Genomic DNA, 21,668 nt, shown 5'->3' on the forward strand with positions numbered 1-21,668 from the left:
GGCGGGACCAGGCGCTGTACACGTTGTTCTTTGAATGAAGAGGTGGACAGACACCTAGCCCCACATCCTACTGCTATGCCCGTGCTTCTGTGGGTGAAGCACTAAAGCATCACGGAATCCCAGAGGACCTGCGAGTCGACGAGGTGGCCGCTTTGGCCGCCGGGTACTGCAGCTCCCTGGAGTTGCCTGGGACCGATGGCAAAACAACAGCTCCGGCGGTGCCCCTATGGGCCGTAGTAATTAGTGAATTCCCGTAATGTAGAGATCATATCCTCAATGATCTCCATTACCATTTTATATTCCTAAACAATATGACAGACCAATTATGCTTGCCTACGTTCAGGCATTACCTCTGATGGTCATACGCCCAGTACAACATGTGTTGTCTGTCAAACAACAATCGACGACGGGATCCCTTCTCATCATCTCTTAAGCCATCGGTTGTCAATTCACCCACCCCGTTTCTCTAAAAATAGACGGTCAGATTCGGCCTGGGTCCTTACGACCCCTCTAAATTCGCCAGAGACGGGATCGGATCGCCGTTATTGCACCCGTCTTAGTGTCTTAAAGCTTCGACCACGGACGTCGGACGGGGTGATCGTTCCACGAATGTACGCACCATCCAGGCCTAGGATGCATCGAGGTTTAAAAGGATGCAGTCTGTACATCAATCAACAAACAATGGTGGTGTGCAACCACTTTAAAATATCTCCCTGGCTCCCGCAACGCCCCTCCGTTATGCATTCGCCCTGTGTGTCCGCCGAGCCGGCTTGCCTCCAATGACGTCATCGGCCGGCCGGCGGCGTTCAAGGTCAAACGGCTGGTGTCCTTACCTGGAGTTCTATAGCCTTGGACTTCTTGTCACTTTCTTTATTCACTATTGTTGGTTGTAGTGTCATTTACGAGGTCCAAATGTAATTACACATAATATAAGTAATTCATGACCGGCGCAACCACCCCGCTGTTTGTCTATGCATCCAGCGAATGATGCATTCCACTAGGGCCAGAGTGACGACATAGGTGTGCTCGCTCAGCTCATCACGGCGAACCACACGATCCTGCCAAGGCACTGGTCCTTCAGCTGTTGCGAAGAGATGCGAAATGATCTCTCAGCCCCTTGGCATCCGTCGAAGCGTTGTTTGTGCTGAACTGCCACTGGCGGTCGCAGCCGCTAGCAAAAGGGGGGGCCAAAGTCACACTCGCGGGACATAACATTTATCCGTCACCGGGAGGGGGGGGGGGGTGATCGGCTAATGTTTTACGTCCACGAGGCGCCGCACAGTTGGCCTTACTTATGCTTCATCCATCTCATTCTTGCGTGAAATCTTTGAGCTCAATTTAAGGCAAAATCACCAGTTCCATTTACCGTCTCACGGTGTGCCCACCGGTCGGGCCGCTGCACCGTCCATGACGACGGATCGGTGTAGCATAGGTATACTGGAAAGTGGAAGGTCAGGCACGCGGATTCATGACCTTACCACTATAAAACAATTCGGAAAAGTACAGATACATCTTGCTAAAAAGTACAGATACCTCTTGCTTTGAACAAGCATGTGAAACCCAGAGAGCATTTTTAGACTATGACATTTACCCATATAGGTAGGTACCTAGTTGTGTGGCGGCGGGAGAGAGTAGGTACACCGGCCTCTGGAGACCCCCAGGCCCCACAGGTTCCGAGCTTTCAGAATTGGCATCTGAGGGTCGCGCGCGACTCCTGCGGGGCTTCGCAACGGCTCTGTTGGGGCTCACTCAACCTGCCTAGTCCTACTGCTAAAAAGACTGGCCCTGAGCCCTAAGGACTTCATCAGTCTCTGCCAGCCCCAGGACACACACCGGCTCATGGGGTCCCGACCTCGAAATATGAGGGAATCAGCGCGGGACCATCAGGACGTAAAGCAATCTCGATCAGGACCAACGTAAGGCTGTGCCGGAGACTGCGTGAGCCCTCTGATCTTCAGAAACCCACCCATGTATGTTTTCATATAGAGGCTAGTTTAGGGCCCTCAGAGACCAGTACAGGGCCTGCAAACTACAAAGGCCAGTAGTTTGAGACCATCAGAGACCGAGTTGGGCTCTCAGAGGCTAATGTGGGTCCTTACTCATTACAGGCCAGCATGGGCCCTCAGAGGTCAGCGTGGGGCCCTAAAAGACCGGCATGAGCCGTCGTTGGACCCCAGAGGCCAGCAGAGGGCCCTCAAAAGCCAAGATGGGCCCTCCTCAGAGGCCAATGCAGACCCTTAGAGGCCGGCATCGGGTCTTCAGCAGCCAGTGCGGGGCCCTTATCGGCACCTAAAGGTTCGTCGTAGGACACCAGAGACAGAAATAAGGCCACCAGAGACCGGTGTGAGACCCTCAGACGCCGGTTGGGACCCCTGAGGCCGGTTAGGGGCCCTCATAGGCCAGATATGGGGCCTCAGAGGTTGATGTAGGCTCTAAGCGGTCAGCGTGGGCGCTTGACCGCCACTGAAGTTCCCTCAGTCAGAGGTCAGTGTAGGACGTTCAAAGACCGGTGTGGGAGCTATATTAATAGCTGGGCGTGTTTTTTTTTTTTTAGCCTCGTGACGATCGAATAATTGCCAGGGCCCCATACACCTATATGGGGGCCCATTGGTTGTTTGAGGGGGGGGGCAAATGATATGATGACCCCCTTTATTGACCTTTAGGGGCATGACCCTGATGCCCCCCCCGGCCCCCCGCGACCGCCACTGTGTACACATTACACACATGCCTCTGAGCTTACACACAGAAAAATATTAACACCGTTAGCGGTGTAATTGCACAGTACATATCTGAGCACTTGAGGAAAGTTAATTTAGTCCCTTCCCCGCTTAAATTACTCGCGCTTCCAAATGAACACCAGGAAGAAGGTAATAGAACACTGTTAGGAGGGTTCGGTGTTTTGCTACATGTAGTAAAACACCCAACCCTCCTAACAGTGTTCTATTACCTTCTTCCTGGTGTTCATTTGGAAGCGCGAGTAATTTAAGCGGGGAAGGGACTAAATTAACTTTCCTCAAGTGCTCAGATATGTACTGTGCAATTACACCGCTAACGGTGTCAATATTTTTCTGTGTGTACATACTAGCTCATGCAAACTCTATGCAGGCCCCGGAGGTCCCACGCTAATCCTTAAGAAACCAAGCCGGCATACGGCGTCACCACCGGGCTTCTGAGGTGCACAGCACCAACCCATGAGGTCTTACTTTAGTGTCTTGGAGCCAATCTCCTTTAGCAGGGCCCACCCGCCACTGCCGAAGAGGGTCTCATGCCAGCCATTGCTGAATGCTGGGCCTACGAGAGCCTCAAGTAAACCCACGCTGATATTCCATATAAGATCCGGCCATACTCGTGAACCGGTGCCAGCGACGCTGACCGCCAAATTGACAGAATGCGAAACTGAGCCCACTCATGAGTGAAATTTACGTCCTTTGATGGCGCAAGAAAGAAAATGAAACATACGAAAAGCTTTTCTAGGACTTTTGTTCGATCTGAAAGGTGGGGCCAAAAGATAGTATGGCCCCACCTTTCAGCACCAAAGGGGGGGCCATGGCCCCCGTGGCCCCCCCCCTGCGACCGCCAGTGTGAACTGCCCAGCGTGCCCGAATGCGCCAGCTGCCTCGTGTTGAGCCCGCCGTGCGCCTCTTCGCAGATGATCGCCGTCCTGTACGTCCACGTCGTCCGGGTTGATGTATGCAGCTCGTTGGAGACGCCGTCTCGTCGTCGTAGGAAGTTGTGGAGCGCAGTGGCCGCCTTGTCGATGACGTCCACTGTTCCCATGTCGGCAATGATCGGCTGACGGAAAATTCGCCACTTGATCACGAGGATGCCGAATGCATCCTCTCACGGCTGAGCGATAGTTAAATATTTGCTTCGTGTGACGATTGGCGTCCGTCATGATTCTTCCTGGATTCGGCCGCTGGCTCTTTTATTTCGGTCGGGCTCAGCTCCTACCACGAAGCAGAGCTTACCTTCTTTTTTATTTTGATGGTGGTGGCACGTCCCAAGATTCTTACAGATAAGGTTGGGACGCTTGTCACGCGATCCTTTTCCCAACCCTACTCACGATTTTCATAAGCCTTGATTTACTCTTGAAACGCTTTGCACAGAGGCGTTTGTAGTTAATTTATTTACAAAAACTAATTCAATGATATTTGAAATCAACACACATTTTTACTCGCAATCTCAAACAATCAGCCGGCAACCATCACCCATCGTCCTCGGATGTAGTCGAACCTGGCGTACTCGGATAGTGTTCGAAATTTGTGACGCTTACTTGTTGCTATGGCGACCGCGCAGTACATACGCTTTTCATTCGTCAACAAGTGCTTGCGGAGCTGCCGCTCACACTTTTGAACAGTCTTTATTGCGTCAGTTTGTGTGACTCATATCTGAAACATGTTTCGTGAGGCTCCAAAACCGTTCAACTTATATTCTTCAAAAGAATTGTTTTGTAACATTTTCGATATGTTTTTTGGGCTTACCTAATTGCTAGTTTCATTCATCTTATCTTGCGTGAGGATAGTCATCACTCGGGGACCAGTCGTTGAAAGCAAGAACAACCAAGATTCCTTTACTACTCAGGTTGGTTCACTAGGGAAATATAGGCGCCGTGGTGACGTCATCCAAGGAAATCCTTCACGTTCAAATGAAGGGGTCATTTGAATTGCTGATTTTGGCTCGTTATAGTCCTATTTTTTATAGTTTCAGCCCCATTTATTGTAATGAGGCGAACTCATTGTTACATTGGTAGAACGTTTGATGACACATAATCCTTGTTTTTTTTTATCCAGTTCGCTCGAAAGATGATGAAATTTGCATGCATGCCTATGGGTGAAGGGAGATTCTACCACCGTGGTGACGTCACGATAAAGGAATTCTGGAGCTCGTGAACGGGGCTGAGAAACAACGACGAGGAGAAGGTCTTGTAAAAAGTCGGAGCGATTGCATTGAGCATTAAAGGAAATAGTTCACTTTCACGAAATTCAATCTTTCCAATTTCATAGCGTCAGGCTCCACTGAGCTTACCAACGCCTCCTACAAACTGTTAGAAGTAGCTGGAAGGGCACGGGCCGTAACCACATCTCCTAAAATACCGTTGCCTGTCACCAGTTTATCGTGCTTCTCTGGCTGCGGAGAAGGTCCAGTGTGCGCTGAGCGCGCCCGTTCCACCTGGCATGACAGCCGGCCACTCCACCGTGCGCCGTTCGCCGTTCAGCGGAGTGAGTCTGCTGCCGGGAGGTGGTTGCACCGTGAGCCGGCACCGGCCCGGGGGCGCCGCGCCGGTTCAGTGGCCGGCCGCCGCACCGCGAGACGACTGCCGCGCAGTGCATGCAGGGACGCTCCTCCCTCAGTGGTGGCTGTGCACCGTGCACCGTTCAGCGTACAGTGGATCCGTACCCCCGACCGGCAGGGAGCCGCTGCTAGGGGATGACACCGGATTGAGGACTGTGGGAGCCGGGTGCGATGGGGCCCCTCCTGGCCTGGCAGGTGAGCGAAGGTCACCCTTTCGCCGAATTTAAGGTAGAACAAAGGCGGAACTCCCGGTAGAACAGGAACCACTTTTTGAAGTAGGTCAGTGTAATTTTTTGAAGATTGAGGGACCTTTTCATGGGTGAATAATCTTTGGGGGTGCTCAAGATTGCTACTGCCTATATCTACCAAAGTCAAGGTAGCCATGACTCTGCTTGTCTCATCGGATTTGGGCCGATAATCTTGGTCATCGACCTGATAAACTAAATCGAATGCAATTTTGCATACTTCGTAATTCGTATGTGTAATACGCTTGATATGATACAATTTCGTAGTATACCTATCAACCCCTCGCTATGCCGGGTTTGATGCAATTTTCCCGTTTTTTTACGGAAAACTCTTGGGAAAATTTCGAGTTAATCGGACATGGTCTGAAAGCATGTCTAGATATTCGGTAGCCGGCAAGTATATTGGGAGATATCCGGTTTGTTTCATTAATTTTGCGTTGTATTAGGTACCTTATTCAGGCATCAATGCATGCTAAGATTGTTTGCTTATCCCTCGCCGGCCTAATTGGTTTTCTACCTGCATACCTACACATTATACATACCGTAAACGGGGGTGACTGCCATGTTTTCAGCTTTAGACGCTTGCATTCTTTAAAGTTGTTAACTTATTGGGATGATATGTTCAAAACACGAATGAAGATAAGCTCTTTGGGTTTTGCTATTATCGTATTTTATCTTTCCTTAAGATATATATATTTTTTAAAGAAAATGAGTCGTGGCGAAACTGGTAGTTCCCTGGTGGGGCTATCGTATGTTGATTGAGTTATGAAAATGGATCGCTAAGTTTTCGAGATCTTGGGGGGGAAGCCCCCCCCCCCACACACACACGGGTGGTAGGGTCCGCCAATAGGCCGTGGGGGGGGGGGGGTACGACCCCCCTCGCCGTTTCGCCCCTGGTGGAGCTAGCGCCGTCGAGGAAAAAAGGAGCGTGTGCGCCGTTACAAGACGCAGAGATTGATACCCGATTTAAGATCCTCAAGGTGTTTCACTAAAAGTGGGGAGTCTAATGGTGGTCGTTGTTTTGCGCTACGCGGTCTATAATTGCTTAAAAATGAGTTTAAAATTTGACGTCATCAATTTTGAACAGTTTTTTCCTATAACTTGGCAAAAAAGACATATTGATCTCAAATTTGGTACCTATGTGGATAGAAGGCGATAGGGACTATCATATATATTCCGTTTTTTTCGAAATTCAAAAAACTGTTTGGATTTTTTGGCTATTATATTTAAAAATCTATTTTTTGATTTTTGGGAGTCAAAATCCAAATATTAAAAAAAAATCCGAGAAAATATTTTTGTAGCCCTGTTCATTCTACACCTTTTATGTTGAAACATTTTTCTGTGTCACTAAAGCTGAAGGCCTGACAGCTCTTCCCGCGAAACCTTTTTTGGGTCGGAAATGGCAAAAATGACGTCACTGCGACGTCATTAGCGGCCAACCTATCATAGCTTTTGGAAAATTTTTGGTCAGAATGTGTAAAAGCTATTCACGGGAGGGTACTGAAAGTTTGGTGACGATCAGCGCAACGGTTCTGGAGATATATTTGAAGAAAAACTAAGGGGGGGGGGCAAAAAATGCCCCCCACCGCCTGGAAGGTTAACACACAATTTAGGAAATTTTGAGAAATTTAGCGTTATACATATTTGCAAGGTATGTATAATCAGGCATCGGTAGGATTGTGATTGCAGGATTGCAAAATCCTGATTGCATTCCTTTTTGGTGGATTGCACCTGGATTTGAAATCCATTCCAAAAAACAGGATTTGATTGCGGATTGGATTGCATCATATTTCCAATTTTTGCAATCCAATCCGGATTGTGTTTGATAAGTGCTTTGAAATGGTTTGTTGCGATTGAAAACTATGAGATCGGCTTCATCGGCTTAATGTATTTTGCTATCAAGGGCTCGCACGACCAGGCCATTTCTCATAACACGAACGACCAGGGGGGGGGGGTTGTTACGACCCCCCCCCTGGCGTTTCGAAACGGAAGGTCGTAGAGCTTAGCGGAAAAAACCAACGGATTGCTCTCAACGAGATCTCGCGATCGGTGGTATATTTTTTGGTCCTAGGTCAACATTTGACCTACTTTTGACCGGTCAAAGGTCAAATTTTCGGAAAAATAGACTTTTTCAACTTTCGGCGGCGATTGCGGCAAAACGGTGGGAGATATCGACTTGAAACCTTCACTATCGTGTTCCTTGATCAATCCTCTATTGTTTGGTATGTATTTCGTTTCCCTAGCTCTAAAAATGGCGCGTTGGGAGCGCCGGAAGTCGGCAAGGTCACAGTCGGCGGCAGAAATTCGAAAAATCAAAATTTAAATTTTTGAAATCTGATTGTATTTTTGGATTTGGGAGGTCCATTTGCTCCCTATAGAAGCTAATATTGCTGCATATTCCCATTGAGGTGACAAGAATTAGCAAAATAGTGGTTCGGGCGCTTTTCAAAAATAGTACCGGACGCTGTTCCTCTTGTGACGTCAGAGCTCCGTGACCTGACCTGACCCGGTCAAATTTCTTATACCATATGATAGCCAATACTTGCCCCAACATGCATGGGAAGTTTCATCATGATCCATCAACCGATGTCCGTACGACCGGCAGGAAACCTCGGGCGTTGGCACTCAGTTTGTGAAAATCCGGCCGGAGGCTGTACCTCTTATGACGTCATAACTCCGTGACCTGACATGACCCGATCAATTTTTTTCGGCAAAAGATGCGCAAAGGTTGCCCCAGAGGGTATTGAAAATTTCAGCCCGCTACGACAAGCCGTTTAGCGTGCACTTCGAAAAAACCTCAGGGGGGGGGGGGGGTTGATACAACCCCCCCCTAGGCGTTCTAGGGTTTAAACGCTCAAAATAATATACGCTGATGAACTACATAGGCAGGCGCGTAACCACGAGTCTGAAGTTACTGGGGACCATGCATGGAGGGCCGCGAAGACCAAATATGATATTTCAGGATCAGCCTTCGCCGGAGTGTGTGTGTGGGGGGGGGGGGAGGGGGGGGGGGGCGTTTTTGGCCACACCTGCCAGCTTTTTTTGCGCGTGTAAGGAAAACCGCGGCGCGCACCGCTGTGAAACTTGGTATAACTTATTATGCCTCAATTTCGCATCGTGTGTGAAAGTTTTGACCCCAGGTCACCTAAGGTCACGTCACTAGGGCAAGTAAAGTAAGCATGCCTCTAAAAACTTTGTGACTCTTTCATTCCTATAGTTTACCCCCCAGAAGTTTGAAACTCGAGCTTTTACTTGAGGAAATCAGTATGAAAAATTCGTATACGTATCTCAAAGTTTTCACATCGGTGACCTAATGTCAGGTCAGTTTTACGACCTCTCCATTAGGGGAGAGTGGGGTAAGATGCCCAGGGTGGGAAAGACGCCCCACCCCCTCTAGCGGGGAAACAAAGAATCGAACCTGGAAATTAATGTTCTTAGCGTAAAGCAGAAGCCTGCCTTGTTAACTGCACAAAAATTTGCGAAGCTCAGTTGGGCAACGGCTGGCTGGTGATTGCATGTTTTTTATTTGCTGCTTTCAAAAAATATTCTGGCGTCAAAACATTGTAAATATCAAAAAAGGTAGATAATTTTTGCGTCCCTTGTTATAGTCGTGATACATTAACATGCGTGTACTGTGTCCCAAACAGTTTGTTTCAGGGTGTAGTTTTATGGCTAACAAATTGTGCTGATTTAATGTTACTTCGGTACCTTGGGGTAAGATGCCCCCTGTCCTGATGGGGAAAGACGCCCCCCTAAATCCGTAGGCTGTCCTTCAAGCAGCCCGTCAAATCATGTATTACATACTTGTGATGAGAGACAAAAGCCGATCTGGGACTATTGAGAGTCCGGTACGGTCGGGTGCTCCCCATGCCGGTCTCTCGGCCCACACAGCGACTTTTTGGGCGTCATCTGACTCTGAGAGTCCTCACGACGGCCTCTGTGGGCCCCATATATTGGTTCTATGGCCCCTCACGACATCCTTTGAGGGCTCCCACGTTGGCTCCACGGGCCGCGCTGGCATCTGAGGTCCCCACGATGGGCTCGAGGGCCCTCAAGCATCATGAAGACCTATAAGGGCCCCACAGTGGTCTCCGAACGCCACCACGGAGGCTTGTTTGGCCACGCTGGACTATGATGGCCCTAACGATGACCTCTGAAGCCCCTTACGACTACTTTTGAGGGCCCTTACGATGACGTTTGGTGTCTACTGCAGGCTCGAAGGGACTACTGATTCGTTCAGGCGATTCACGTGCCTATTTATGTCACTTTTAGTGCAGGGGGCATCTTACCCAGCGCCAGGGGGGCGTCTTTTCCACCCTGTGGGGTAAGATGCCCCCTTTCACTTCTTCAGGAAAATGCTTGATAGCAAAAAAAGTTATCATATTTCAGGCACGAAAGTGTGATATTTTTGGAGAAAAATGATGTCGGCTTCCGTTGAAACTCCAAGTTTTGGCTTTCCGATCGTCACTTTCGAATAATATATGACATAATCAAACCCTGGGCATCTTTCCCCACTCTCCCCTATAGGTCATTGGGAGAAAATTAAAATGCTCTTCTTTTGGCCGAAAACACATTCAAACACCGTGATTCAGGTAAACATGACACACTGCACCGGAAAATTGCACCTGTGACCCCTCTATGCCCCTCAGCTCATCTTAGGTCATGAAACATCTCCAACAGTTTTTTACCACAATTTTAGGTAGAAACATGCTATGGCGCTGAAAACATCATGACTGTGTTCAGCTCAACAATACCAATCAAATGGCATGCAACATAACCTTTTCCGTGACCTGGACCAGGGGTCGAATTTTAAAGTTGACCTTTTCAGGTCAGGTTCATTCGACGCGTCTCGACGAGACAAACGCGATGCCGGTAAAATCAGCGTCATACAAGTTTTAAGTCCAAAGCTGTGATGCAAAAACATTTTCCGCAAAACGCCAGCCTGGAAGCCAAAACGTTGACCTTAGGTCAAATCTGAGGGCATTACTCAGAAAGGCATTTGAAAGCGCTATCGAATGCGCTTTCCCGCAGCATTGCAGCTCTATTGATTCCTGACTTATGCGCCGATTTGTGTAAAGTTGTCAAAATTGGGAACAGAATTTCGTGAAATCTTACATTTGGTGACCTGCAGTGACCTCAGCGATGACCTGATCAAAATATGATGTAGGTAATTCTGAAAGATACGAGTACTGTAGCGAGCTATCTGTTGCTTTTTACCTCGTCTTTCTAGCTTGCTTACTTTCCGAGATAACCTGGTTGGCCAAAAAGCCCCCCCCCCCCCACCATGGCGAAGTTGGCTGAGAGGCCCACCCGGGCGCTGGTTAAACAAAACATCCATAGTTTTGTCTTACTTTGACTACATTTGACTCTTCACGTCGATTTAGAGACAATATTTCGCTAATAAGCAAATTGAGATGGTCAGTTTTACTGGGGACCGGTCCCCAGTGTCCCCAGTGGTGGTTACGCGCCTGTACATAGGAAGGGCAAAATTACGTATTTGAGGGCGAGTTTTAAAAAATATAAAACACTGGTTGGGTAGAGGTTTAAATGTGGGGGTGTTTGACGCAAAAAATATTTCCCATAAAATACCTGTGCCTTAGATAGGAATTACTCGCAAGACTAGGTACTAGAAATGGGTGATTTGGGGATGGAGGCACGGCCATATGCCCCCCTCCCTCCCTAGACTAGGTACTAGAAATGGGTGATTTGGGGATGGAGGCACGGCCATATGCCACCCTCCCTCCCCCAGATCCACTAGTGCACATAATGATACAACAGGATTGCAAAAAAGGATTGCGGATTTGATCACAATCCAAGTGAAAAAAGGGGATTGCGGGTAGGAATGCAATCCACTTCGGCACAAGGAATGTGGATTGGGAATGCAATCCTTTCAAAAAGGATTTTCCCGATGCCTGTGTATAATATATGATGTATATAATGTACATATATACAATATATACTGTAACATATGTGCATAACATACACTACATAACAATACAACTGTAACATATATACAATGTATGAAGTTTGAGAATTGAGCGTGACATCTGCCATACTTACTTACTGGTCTTACTGGTCGAGCGGCAGCGTCGTTAGCCGGCGGAGGCCCAATAGTTGGCCCCAAGCAGCCTCTACTCCTCCTAGCTGGAACACCCTGGTCAGCGCCGCTCGGGAGAGAGTACCAGTGGCCAGCTGGCACATCGTGTGGGCAGCGCGGCCACGGGAGGTGGATTTCGCCACCCAACCCCGCTGCAGGCCTCTCTCGCTCATCCTCCTCTCCTCCCACGACCCGTCGTCGCGGCTGCTCAGCTGTCGATCCCGTATGATGAGTTGGATGTCCTGCGTCCCGAGCTCCAGGTAGTCGGAAGCAGACCCGCTGCCAGCCAGGTGATCGGCTCTATCGTTCAGTTGGACTCCGGCGTGCCCTGGGCAGTATACCCATACGACTTGTTGAGGGAGGTCGTGCCACTCCGGAGGAGCCGATCCGCTCTCTAGTTTGCGCAGGAGAGACTGAGAGTCGGTGCAGATGATGCACGCGGCTAGATCAGGGTGGGCGCTTCTGGCAAGATCCAGACCGCGGAAGATGGCCTCCAGCTCAGCCCTCATGCTAGAGAGGCGAAGGTTACAGCCTCCACGGTGGGTCTGCAGGCTGCCGTCTGACTCCCTCATCACACACCCCCATCCCGATCTTGGGGCGCTTGTGGTGACAGAACCGTCAGTGGCCAGGACGACGAGGGGCTGTGGGAGCTCACTGCTGGTGTCGGCCAGGACCTCCTCAAACATGGCGTTCACTACGTGTGGTGGTAGCTCACGGTCGGTGCGGCTGAAGAGGTCGATCTTGAAGGTCCATCGGCATCTGGTGGCGGGAGGCGTCGCAGACCACAGGTGAGATCTGCGGATCTTGTGCCGACCGCAGAGACCGCGCAGAGCGTTGGTCCCATCGCGCAGCCAGCCCGTGCGCTGCAGACGTGCCAGTGGAGCGCGTGCCAGGGCTTGGTCGACGAAGCCGTGCAAGGGATGGCCGCAGTCGGAGGCGACGATGCACACCGCTCTGGCTCGTAGGACTTCGTGTAGGTCGACGATGGAGGGCAGGTCAAACATGTACCTCAGCGCAGTGACCGGCGTCTGTCTGGGGCACCCGGTGGCGAGTCGGAGAGCGCTGTTCTGGATCCGCTCGAGCTTGTCCATCGTTGTCTTCAGCGGATTGATGATCTCGAGTCCGTAGGTGATTCGAGAGAGGACAAGCGAGCGATAGAGATGACTGATCCGTCTCAAGTCAACTCCCCTGCTGTAGGCCGCTTTCAGCGTTGACAGAGCGCGAACGCATCTGCTGCGCACTGAGTCGGCGTGGGCGTTAAAGGTGAGAGCCGGGTCCAGCGTCACGCCCAGCAGCTTTACTTGATCAGAGTAGGAGATGGGCTCACCCCCGTAGACCACCGCTTCCAACGGTTGGGTGGGGCGGCGCTTCCCAAAGACAGTGACGGATGCCTTCTGAGGGTTGATGACCATGTCGAGATGGTCGCATGCGGCCTTCACATTGTTGACCACCTCCTGAGCGGTGCCGATTGCTGAGGAGATGTCCCTGTGCCACGCGACGATGGTGATGACATCTGCGTAGCACAAAAGGATTGCGTTGTCAGGCGTGATGATGGAGGCGATGGGCTGCAAGTAGGCGTTGAAGCAGATGGGCGAGAGGGGTGACCCCTGGGGCAGTGCGGTGGGAACGTCCGTCCAGTCGGACATCCACCTGCCACACTTCATGGAGCATCTCCGGGATCGCAGCGCTGCCATGATCCATCTGGTCAGCCGCACGTCCGTGTCGAGGACGAGGAGACGATGGGCCAGCTTGGGGAGAGACACCATGTTGTAAGCGTCCTGAAGATCGAAGGCGACCAGGACGCCATACTGCCATACTGCTCCGGACATTCAAATCGTAAGAAATTTCGGCAGCACTAAATGTGTCATTTATATCTCGCAAACGTAAAGAAATGGGTACACCGTGACGGGAGAGGTGTTTCGCCTAAGTTTCGCCCAACCTGGCAATCACCCAAAAAGTAGTCGGCGAAATGGGTGCCGCTGAAACAGCCTTCGCTCACATTGATAATCGTTATATTTGATAGGGGAGAGTGGGGAAAGATGCCCAGGGTTTTGTTATGTCATAGATTATTCGAAAATGACCATCGGGAAGCAAAAACTTGTAGTTTCAACGGAAGCCGACATCATTTTTCTCCATAAAATATCACTTTCGTGCTTGAAATATGATAATCTTTTTGCTATTAAGCATTTTCTTGAAGAACTGAAAGGGGCATCTTACCCCAAAGGGTGGGAAAGACGCCCCCTGGCGTTGGGTAAGATGCCCCCGGCCCCCTGCACTATAAGTGACATAAATGGGCACGTGAATTGCCAGAACGAATCAGTAGTCCTTTCGAGCCTGCAGTAAACACTAAACGCCATCGTAAGGGCCCTCAAAAGTAGTCGTGAGGGGCTTCAGAGGTCATCGTTAGGGCCACCAGAGTCCAGCGCGACCAAACAAGCCTCCGTGGTGGCATTCGGAGAACGTTGTGGGCCCTTATAGGTCTTCATGAGTCTTGAGGGCCCTCAAGCCCATCGTGGGGACCTAAGATGCCAGCGTGGGAGCCCTCAAAGGGTGTCGTGAGGGGCCTTGGAGTTAACCCTCGCCGGCCGAGGGGGGGGGGGCGGGTGCCGCCCCCCCATAGGGTTTTTTCGCGATAGCTCCGAACACGCTGGCGATAGAGAGCTGAAACTTGGCATACCTGACCTTTGATCCAAGCCGGATCTTTTGACACCAACCTCATTTTTGGGTCAGGTCAGGTCACTGACCTATGACGTCATAAGTGAACCTCTGCACGGTCTTCAGATGTCGCAACTTCGCAACGCCCTCACTGCCAGAGGAGATGTCGCAGGGAAATGAAACTAGCAGGATCTAGTATCCATTATGAGTCCCACAACTTGTATATCTCGGATTTTTCCTAAAGGTCATATGAGGTCAGGTCATTTTCGTGACCTCACCATTATAAGTCAATGGGGAAAAATGAAAACTGCTATTCTGGCGCCGGGAACGATCTCCAACTATCTCAAGCACACAGAATCGTGATTTGATGCACTCCTTGCAAGGTTAGATGCGTCACTTTTGCAATGTTGACCTTGCGTGACGTCATTTATGACGTCATCAAGGTCATATTAGTTTTTCGTCAATAACTCTTAATCAAATTGAGCTAGCGAGTCGGGAAAGCCACTTATGGACTCAGGAAGGCCTGCCGAATCGAATGATATGCGACATGACCTCTTTCGACCAACTTCGTGACCTGGGGGTGCTGACCTGACCTTGACCTGAGGTTAACACCCCAAGTTGACCTGACCCGGACAAAAAGTATATCATTCGACGCGCCTGAGCGAGGCGAACACGATGCTGCCAAAATCGGCGCTCTGCGGCCGTTTTTTGCGAAGTTATTCACCAAAAACTGAACCGTACCTTGGGGCACTTGACCTGACCTCAGAGGTCACTGGTTGATCTAGGACCTTAAAATCGGGTACCAATCTCTGCGTCTCGTAGCGGCGCACACGCTCGTTTTTTCCGCGTCGCGCTAGCTCCACCAGGGGCGAAACGGCGAGGGGGGTCGTACCCCTCCCCCCCTCGGCCGGCGTGTATGTGGAAAACCAATAGGTCCGGCGAGGGTTAATAATAGGGCCCACAGAGGCCGTCTCGAGGGCTATATTTAGCTGATATTTACAATGTTTTAACACCAAAATATTTTTTGAAAGCAGCAAATATAAAACATGCAATCACCAGCCAACCGTTGTCTGACTGACATTGGCAAATTTTGGTGCAGTTAGCAAGGCAGGCTTCCGCTTTACGCCAAGAATGTTAATTTCTAGGTTCGATTCTTTGTTTTGCCGCTAGAGGGGGTGGGGCGTCTTTCCCACCCTGGGCATCTTACCCCACTCTCCCCTAATCGCTTGAACAGACAAGCACTGAAATGTCAGTCACTGAAACCGATTCGCTCGAATGACGCTCGCTCAAATGCCACTCGTTAGTCGCTCGCACCGGTGCCGTGGCGGTGTGGCCGGCGCCGTTCGGCTGTCCTGTAACGGTGTGGCCGTGCGCGCGGCGCGGCGGACCGCAGTCCTGCCCGTGAGCGGCCAGTGTTCGGGAGCTGTGCTGGCGCGCCGTCCCTCTGCTGCACGTTCGTCGCCAGGCGGTCAGACAGGCCGCCGAGACACCCAGAGACAAAGGTGACCACGCCGACGAGTCGGACGCTGCACGCCGCTCCTTGGACTTTAGTGCTTGTCTGCGGCCGATGACCATGCGGCAATACCTATGGGAGCTTTTTGTGTATTTTCGCTTGCTGGTTAGTGGTTACCCTTGTGCCGGCGCTCACTTCCCCCGCTCGACACTTCTTCGTTGACTTCGTTGACACTTCCCCGTTCTTCGTTGACCGGGTCCTAAAACGCCTTTACTTGTCAATAATTCATTATAACTCAAGGAGTGCGATCGAACGCGTAGTGCCGATTGTTCCACTTATTGTCTTATAATCTCTCGGATGTCTACCTCGTCAAATGTTGTATTCAGCGAGCGTAGTAGCTACAGTCAGCAGTCAGCTGCCAGTTGATCAGTGATTATATATTCCTGGACGATGCCGTGGAAACGAAATATTCCTTTCTAGAGTTTTCAAAGAGTTTCATGCACGACAGCACGAGGCCTTGGCCGGGTGCATGATATTCTTTGAAAACTTAAGATATAGAGGATTCTTCATGGCTCCGAGGAATTGGCTCCGAGGAACTGGCTTCATGGAAATTCCCATTGGTGGGTGGCTGAAAAACAAGTTCGGCTGAGCCTGTTTGTCAGTAGGGTAAGGGCGGGTAAGAGGACGCGGGCGATAAAAGTACGCATCAGCTGTTTCGGTTGCCTAGCAACGCGGGTGGTTTGTCGAGTTCATGAAGTGACATGAAGCCGCCAGTGCGTGTTTGTCACCAACGGAACGTATGATATTATTATGGTAGGTATGGTACAATATTTTTGATAATTGGCAGTTGAGATGAGGTACATTTTTGTGATTGTTGTGAGAAACTTGAGAGGTTTTCTGGGGAAATACTGTGCAGCAGTGTTGCCAGGTTTAGAGGTAAACCTCCAGATCTAGAGGTTTTAGGGGAGCGTTTTGGGGCTCCTGGAGGTTTTTGAAAAAATACCGGATTCTGGAGTTTTTTTTTAGAGGTAATTTGAAAATGCGAGAAGTAGCATCAATATCTCTTGGGAACTATTTAGACACTTTATTTCATGTTATTATTTTAAAGTATTGCATGCTAAAACACCCTTTTTTACAGATTGATGGAAACGGAAAACCTAATGTAATTGATTAACCCGCGACTGACAGGTATTTTCCATAACGTGGCCATCTGATTAGGCACGTTGCACCGCATATTTTTGCTATCTGGATCTTGGTACGTCGTCTTTGGCTGGCTGCTCGATTTTCCTATTCGAATCTGATGATGACCCGAGGTCGAAATATTATTCTCTCTGTCTATTTCGTTTAAAACTTAACTAATATATGACAAGCATGAGGCTACATTTAAAAATAGTTCTTATATACATACTAATAAATATGCTCAGCAATAGCATCTCCATTCTAAAAAACAAAATGTTAAAAATCAGCCTTTTGGCCGAGTTATAACATGGCGCGACCCTAATCGGTGCCGCTTTACTCCCTGTTCTCCACTACCTGCGGCGCCCGTCCTGTGCCGCCCCTTCTAAAATGCCGCCCCTCCTGTGCCGCCCCTTCTATAATGCCGCCCCTGACTCCCCTCCTGTGCCGCCCCTTTTATAATGCCGCCCCTGGCTCCCCTCCTGTGCCGCCCATTCTATAATGCCGCCCCTGGCTCCCCTCCTGTGCCGCCCCTTCTATAACGCCGCCCCTGGCTCCCCTCCTGTGCCGCCCCTTTTATAATGCCGCCCCTGGCTCCCCTCCTGTGCCGCCCCTTCTATAATGCCGCCGCTGGCTCCGCTCCTGTGCCGCCCCTTCTATAACGCCGCCCCTGGCTGTGCCGCCCCTTCTATAATGCCGCCGCTGGCTGTGCCGGCAGATGGTGGTGCCGCCGCTGTGGTGGGCCTATCGGAAGGCGGCCCGGCAGCGCTCGGCGCTGCTGCTGGTGTCGCTGATGAGCCTGCTGCTGGTCTCGGTGTACCACCGGCGCGCAGAGTGGGCTCTGGACGCGACGCTCGGACAGCCCGCCGAGGGACGGTAGGTATACCTACAGGCAGATGATCACAGCTACCGAGCCACTCACATCTACAGCTGCTCACAGCTACCGAACCACTCACATCTACAGCTGCTCACAACCGAGCCACTCACATCTACAGCTGCTCACAGTTACCGAGACACTATCATCTACACGGTCGTCAAGTTAGATGTAAGTGAATCCTAATCTATAATCTAAGATTCGGAATCAGTTGAGCCCCTACGATTTGGACCAAACTTGGTCAGTAGATAGTACGTAACGTCCTGATTACGATGCACCCAAAATCTAAGCTCGGCCCGCCATATTTACGAAGTTACGGATGTTTGAATTTCAAGGTCATTCGGGAGAGCCCCTACGATTTCCGTCAAAATTTGTGTACGGACACTCTAGATGCTCCTCATTACGAATATCACAAAATTTAAGCTCGGCCCGCCATATTTACGAAGTTACGGAGGTTTGAATTTCAAGGTCATTTGGGTGAGCCCCTGCGATTTCCGTCAAAATTGGTATACGGACATATTACATCCTCCTCATTGCAAATATCATAAAAGTTAAGCTCGGCCCGCCATATTTTTCAAGTTACGGAGTCACAAAGTTACGGAATTTCAAGGTCATTCGGAGAGCCCCTCCGATTTTCGTCAAAATTTGTATGCGGACACATTACATGCTCCTCATTACGAATATCGTAAAAGCTAAGCTCGGCCTGCACTATTTCAAAAGTTACTGACGTTTGAAACTCACTGAAATTCAAACATCTCTAACTTTTGAAATAGTGCGGGCCGAGCTTAGCTTTTACGGTATTCGTAATGAGGAGCATGTAATGTGTCCGCATACAAATTTTGACGAAAATCGGAGGGGCTCTCCGAATGACCTTGAAATTCCGTAACTTTGTGACTCCGTAACTTGAAAAATATGGCGGGCCGAGCTTAACTTTTATGGTATTTGTAATGAGGAGGATGTAATATGTCCGTATACCAATTTTGACGGAAATCGCAGGGGCTCACCCAAATGACCTTGAAATTCAAACCTCCGTAACTTTGTAAATATGGCGGGCCGAGCTTAAATTTTGTGATATTCGTAATGAGGAGCATCTAGAGTGTCCATAAAAATTTTGACGGAAATCGTAGGGGCTCTCCCGAATGACCTTGAAATTCAAACATCCGTAACTTCGTAAATATGGCGGGCCGAGCTTAGATTTTGGGTGCATCGTAATCAGGACGTTACGTTCTATCTACTGACCAAGTTTGGTCCAAATCGTAGGGGCTCACCTGATTCCGAATCTTAGATTATAGATTAGGATTCACTTACATCTAACTTGACGACCGTATCATCTACAGCTGCTAACAGCTACCGAGCCACTCACATCTACAGCTGCTCACAGCTACCGAGCTACTCAGATCTACAGCTGCTCACAGCAGCTACCGAGCCACCGGCTGTCCACTCAGTGCTGACTTCGTAGGGTATAGTCTGAATTATTCCGAACTGACCTATGTACCTACTTGCTCTTGACACCATGGTCATTGAAATACATATGTACTAATTGAGTGCCTGCTTGGTTACCGTGTCTTTTCGTGTGCACTGCTCAATGTGCATATCCCCGTTAAACTCACCCAGGTTAGTACCTACATACTTACTCAGTACACTTATAATATATATGTAGTGTACCTAAATAGGCTAAACCCTGATTGTAACGATATAACCCTGATTCCGATAACCCAGAACCCTGATTTTAGTGGGATGATTCTGAACGGGTACTGGTACGGCCGACGGGAGAGATGACGGCTGACGAGTACGCCTCTCTGTCTGTCTGCCAGGGCGGCGGCGGCGCCGTGCCAGCCGTGCACGCCGTGGCGCGCGGCGGCGCTCGTGGAGCGGCTGCCGCACTCGGCGGTGCGCAGCGGCCTGGCCGACGCGCTGTCCGAGGCCGGCCTGTCGACACACTGCGGCCAGTTGCAGCTGCTCGAGCCGCCGCTCTGCCGCGACCAGGACCTGCTGCCGCCGCGCGGCCCGTGCCTGGTCTACTCGGCCGCGCCCAGCGCCCGCCGGACGCTGGAGGTCGAGCTGGCGCGCTGGCCCGGCTGCGAGGTGCACCTGCTGGGCGGCGCACTGCTGCCGGCCGACCGGCTGCCGGCCAACGTCAGCCAGCACCAGGTGGAGCTGGCGGCCGGCGCCGGCCACCGGCGCGCCGCCGACGGCCGGCGGCTGGCGCTCATGACACTAGAGCAGGTGACGGCGCTGCTGGGACACGGGCAGCGGCCCATCCACTACCTGCGCCTGTCGGACGGCACGGCGGCCGGCACGGTGCTGGAGCAGCAGCTGTCGGCCGCCGGCGCCGCGCTCGACAGGGTGCTCCAGCTCAGCGTGCCGTTGCCGCTGGGCGAGGCAGCGCCGGCGGCCGAGCAGCGGCGGGCGCTGCGCACGCTCACCGCTCTGCGCGCACACGGACTGCGGCTGGCACACGCGGCGCGCCTCGCCCACCTCTCGGCCTCGTACGAGACGCTGTGGGTGCGCTGGGAGGCGCCTCCATGCGGCGCCGTCACAGGTGATGACGGCCGACCATGCTGCGGCCGCGCAGCCCGGCCCTGTGACGAACTGGCACTGTGACACATTGTGATAGACCAGCCCCTGACGGACTGGTGGACTGTGACGGGCTCTGTGACGGACTTTAACTGTGATTGGCCTGTGACGGACTCTGACTGGCGGACCGTGACGACTGAAGGGACTGTGATTGTGACCCGGCCCTGTAATAAAAACACAGGAAAATGTGATCGCGGCTAGCGGAAGTGAAATGCGATGCGATCTCGACCCCCGGAGCTGAGGTGTGCCTGCGTTTGACGGAAGTGGGTCGTGTAGTAGGGTCACGCTGAGAATGTCGCGGCAGTATGCTATGGCCACAGTTAGATGCCGAGAGTGTGCCGTGACATGTTATCACTTTTGTCAAGGAGTTGTTGCAGTGTGAAAGCTTGCAATGCGTTGTCACAATATTCTCGCTGTCGGCAGCATGTTATTGTTACAGTGAGGATGTTACTAGTTAACAGTATGTTTCTGTTATGAGGCTGTCAACAGTACGCTATTGACACAGTGAGAATGTCAGCAGTGTTTTATTGTCAAAGTGAGGATGTCGGCTTATATGTTAATGCTACAGTGAGGATGTCGGTATCTGTGCTGCTGTTTCGGTGAGATGAGTAAGAGTTTATATTCTTCGTTGACACCTATTTATCATGTGATAAAACAACATCGGTTGTCGTCTACCCGTAACAGTCCCATCGGGAATATAATTACTTGTCGACAGACACTGCTTGTGTAGCCAATAAACACGCTAATTTCCTCACTTTGACCGACCAGTAGATAATTGTCTAGATCAAAATGGATGCCAGATTCGGAATCAACATTTACGAATATGTCACAAATGATCGGCTGTGTATTAGCTTCAATGCTTAATAGGGTGTGTCACTAATCGCAATGCAAGGTGCTCCATCGATTTTATTGTGCTCCACTCATGTGGAAAGGGCGTGGCATTGTTAATTTCCCGCAAATTTTAACCCCCAGGCGGCGCCGAGCGAGAGAAGTTTGCCCTATCTCACAACATAGGCGACCCTAGCGCCCCTGGCGGCTGTTTGCGAAACTAACAGGCCGTTGACTGTATGGGCTTATCCCTGCTCTCTGTAAGCGCGTCTAGGGACAAATAATAGTATGGGCAGATTGCAGAGAGTGCAAGCTAATGACGAATACCTATAATGAATCCAATATATTGTCACAGGGGCCCAGGAACATTCTTCAAGTTGGGGTGCAAGCCCAAAATACCTGACATGACGCATATGAAATAGTAGCGTAGTCAGGGGGTACCAGGAGGCACGTGCCATCTAGTCCCCCCCC

The 21,668-nt window shown here is 50.7% G+C and overlaps 1 protein-coding gene across 1 annotated transcript; it reads left to right on the top strand.

Moving 5' to 3' along the window:
* The first annotated feature begins 5,343 nt into the window (after positions 1–5,343).
* On the top strand, positions 5,344–21,097 carry LOC122384928. Its single transcript, XM_043372765.1, has 3 exons — positions 5,344–5,487; positions 17,637–17,794; positions 19,607–21,097. The coding sequence occupies exons 1-3, from the start codon at positions 5,464–5,466 to the stop codon at positions 20,394–20,396; spliced, it is 972 nt and encodes a 323-aa protein (XP_043228700.1). The 5' UTR covers positions 5,344–5,463; the 3' UTR covers positions 20,397–21,097.
* Positions 21,098–21,668: the final 571 nt, after the last annotated feature.

Source organism: Amphibalanus amphitrite, unplaced genomic scaffold, assembly GCF_019059575.1.
Source record: "Amphibalanus amphitrite isolate SeventyFive unplaced genomic scaffold, NRLGWU_Aamphi_draft 000203F_arrow, whole genome shotgun sequence".
Taxonomy (NCBI): domain Eukaryota; kingdom Metazoa; phylum Arthropoda; class Thecostraca; order Balanomorpha; family Balanidae; genus Amphibalanus; species Amphibalanus amphitrite.

Bases quoted from the DNA above. Each gene is read 5' to 3' on its own strand.
- LOC122384928 (XM_043372765.1), top strand. From the start codon at position 5,464: ATGGGGCCCCTCCTGGCCTGGCAG. The intron at 5,488-17,636 runs GTGAGCGAAGGT...CTGTGCCGGCAG, and splicing joins GGCCCCTCCTGGCCTGGCAG to ATGGTGGTGCCGCCGCTGTG. The intron at 17,795-19,606 runs GTAGGTATACCT...TCTGTCTGCCAG, and splicing joins GGACAGCCCGCCGAGGGACG to GGCGGCGGCGGCGCCGTGCC.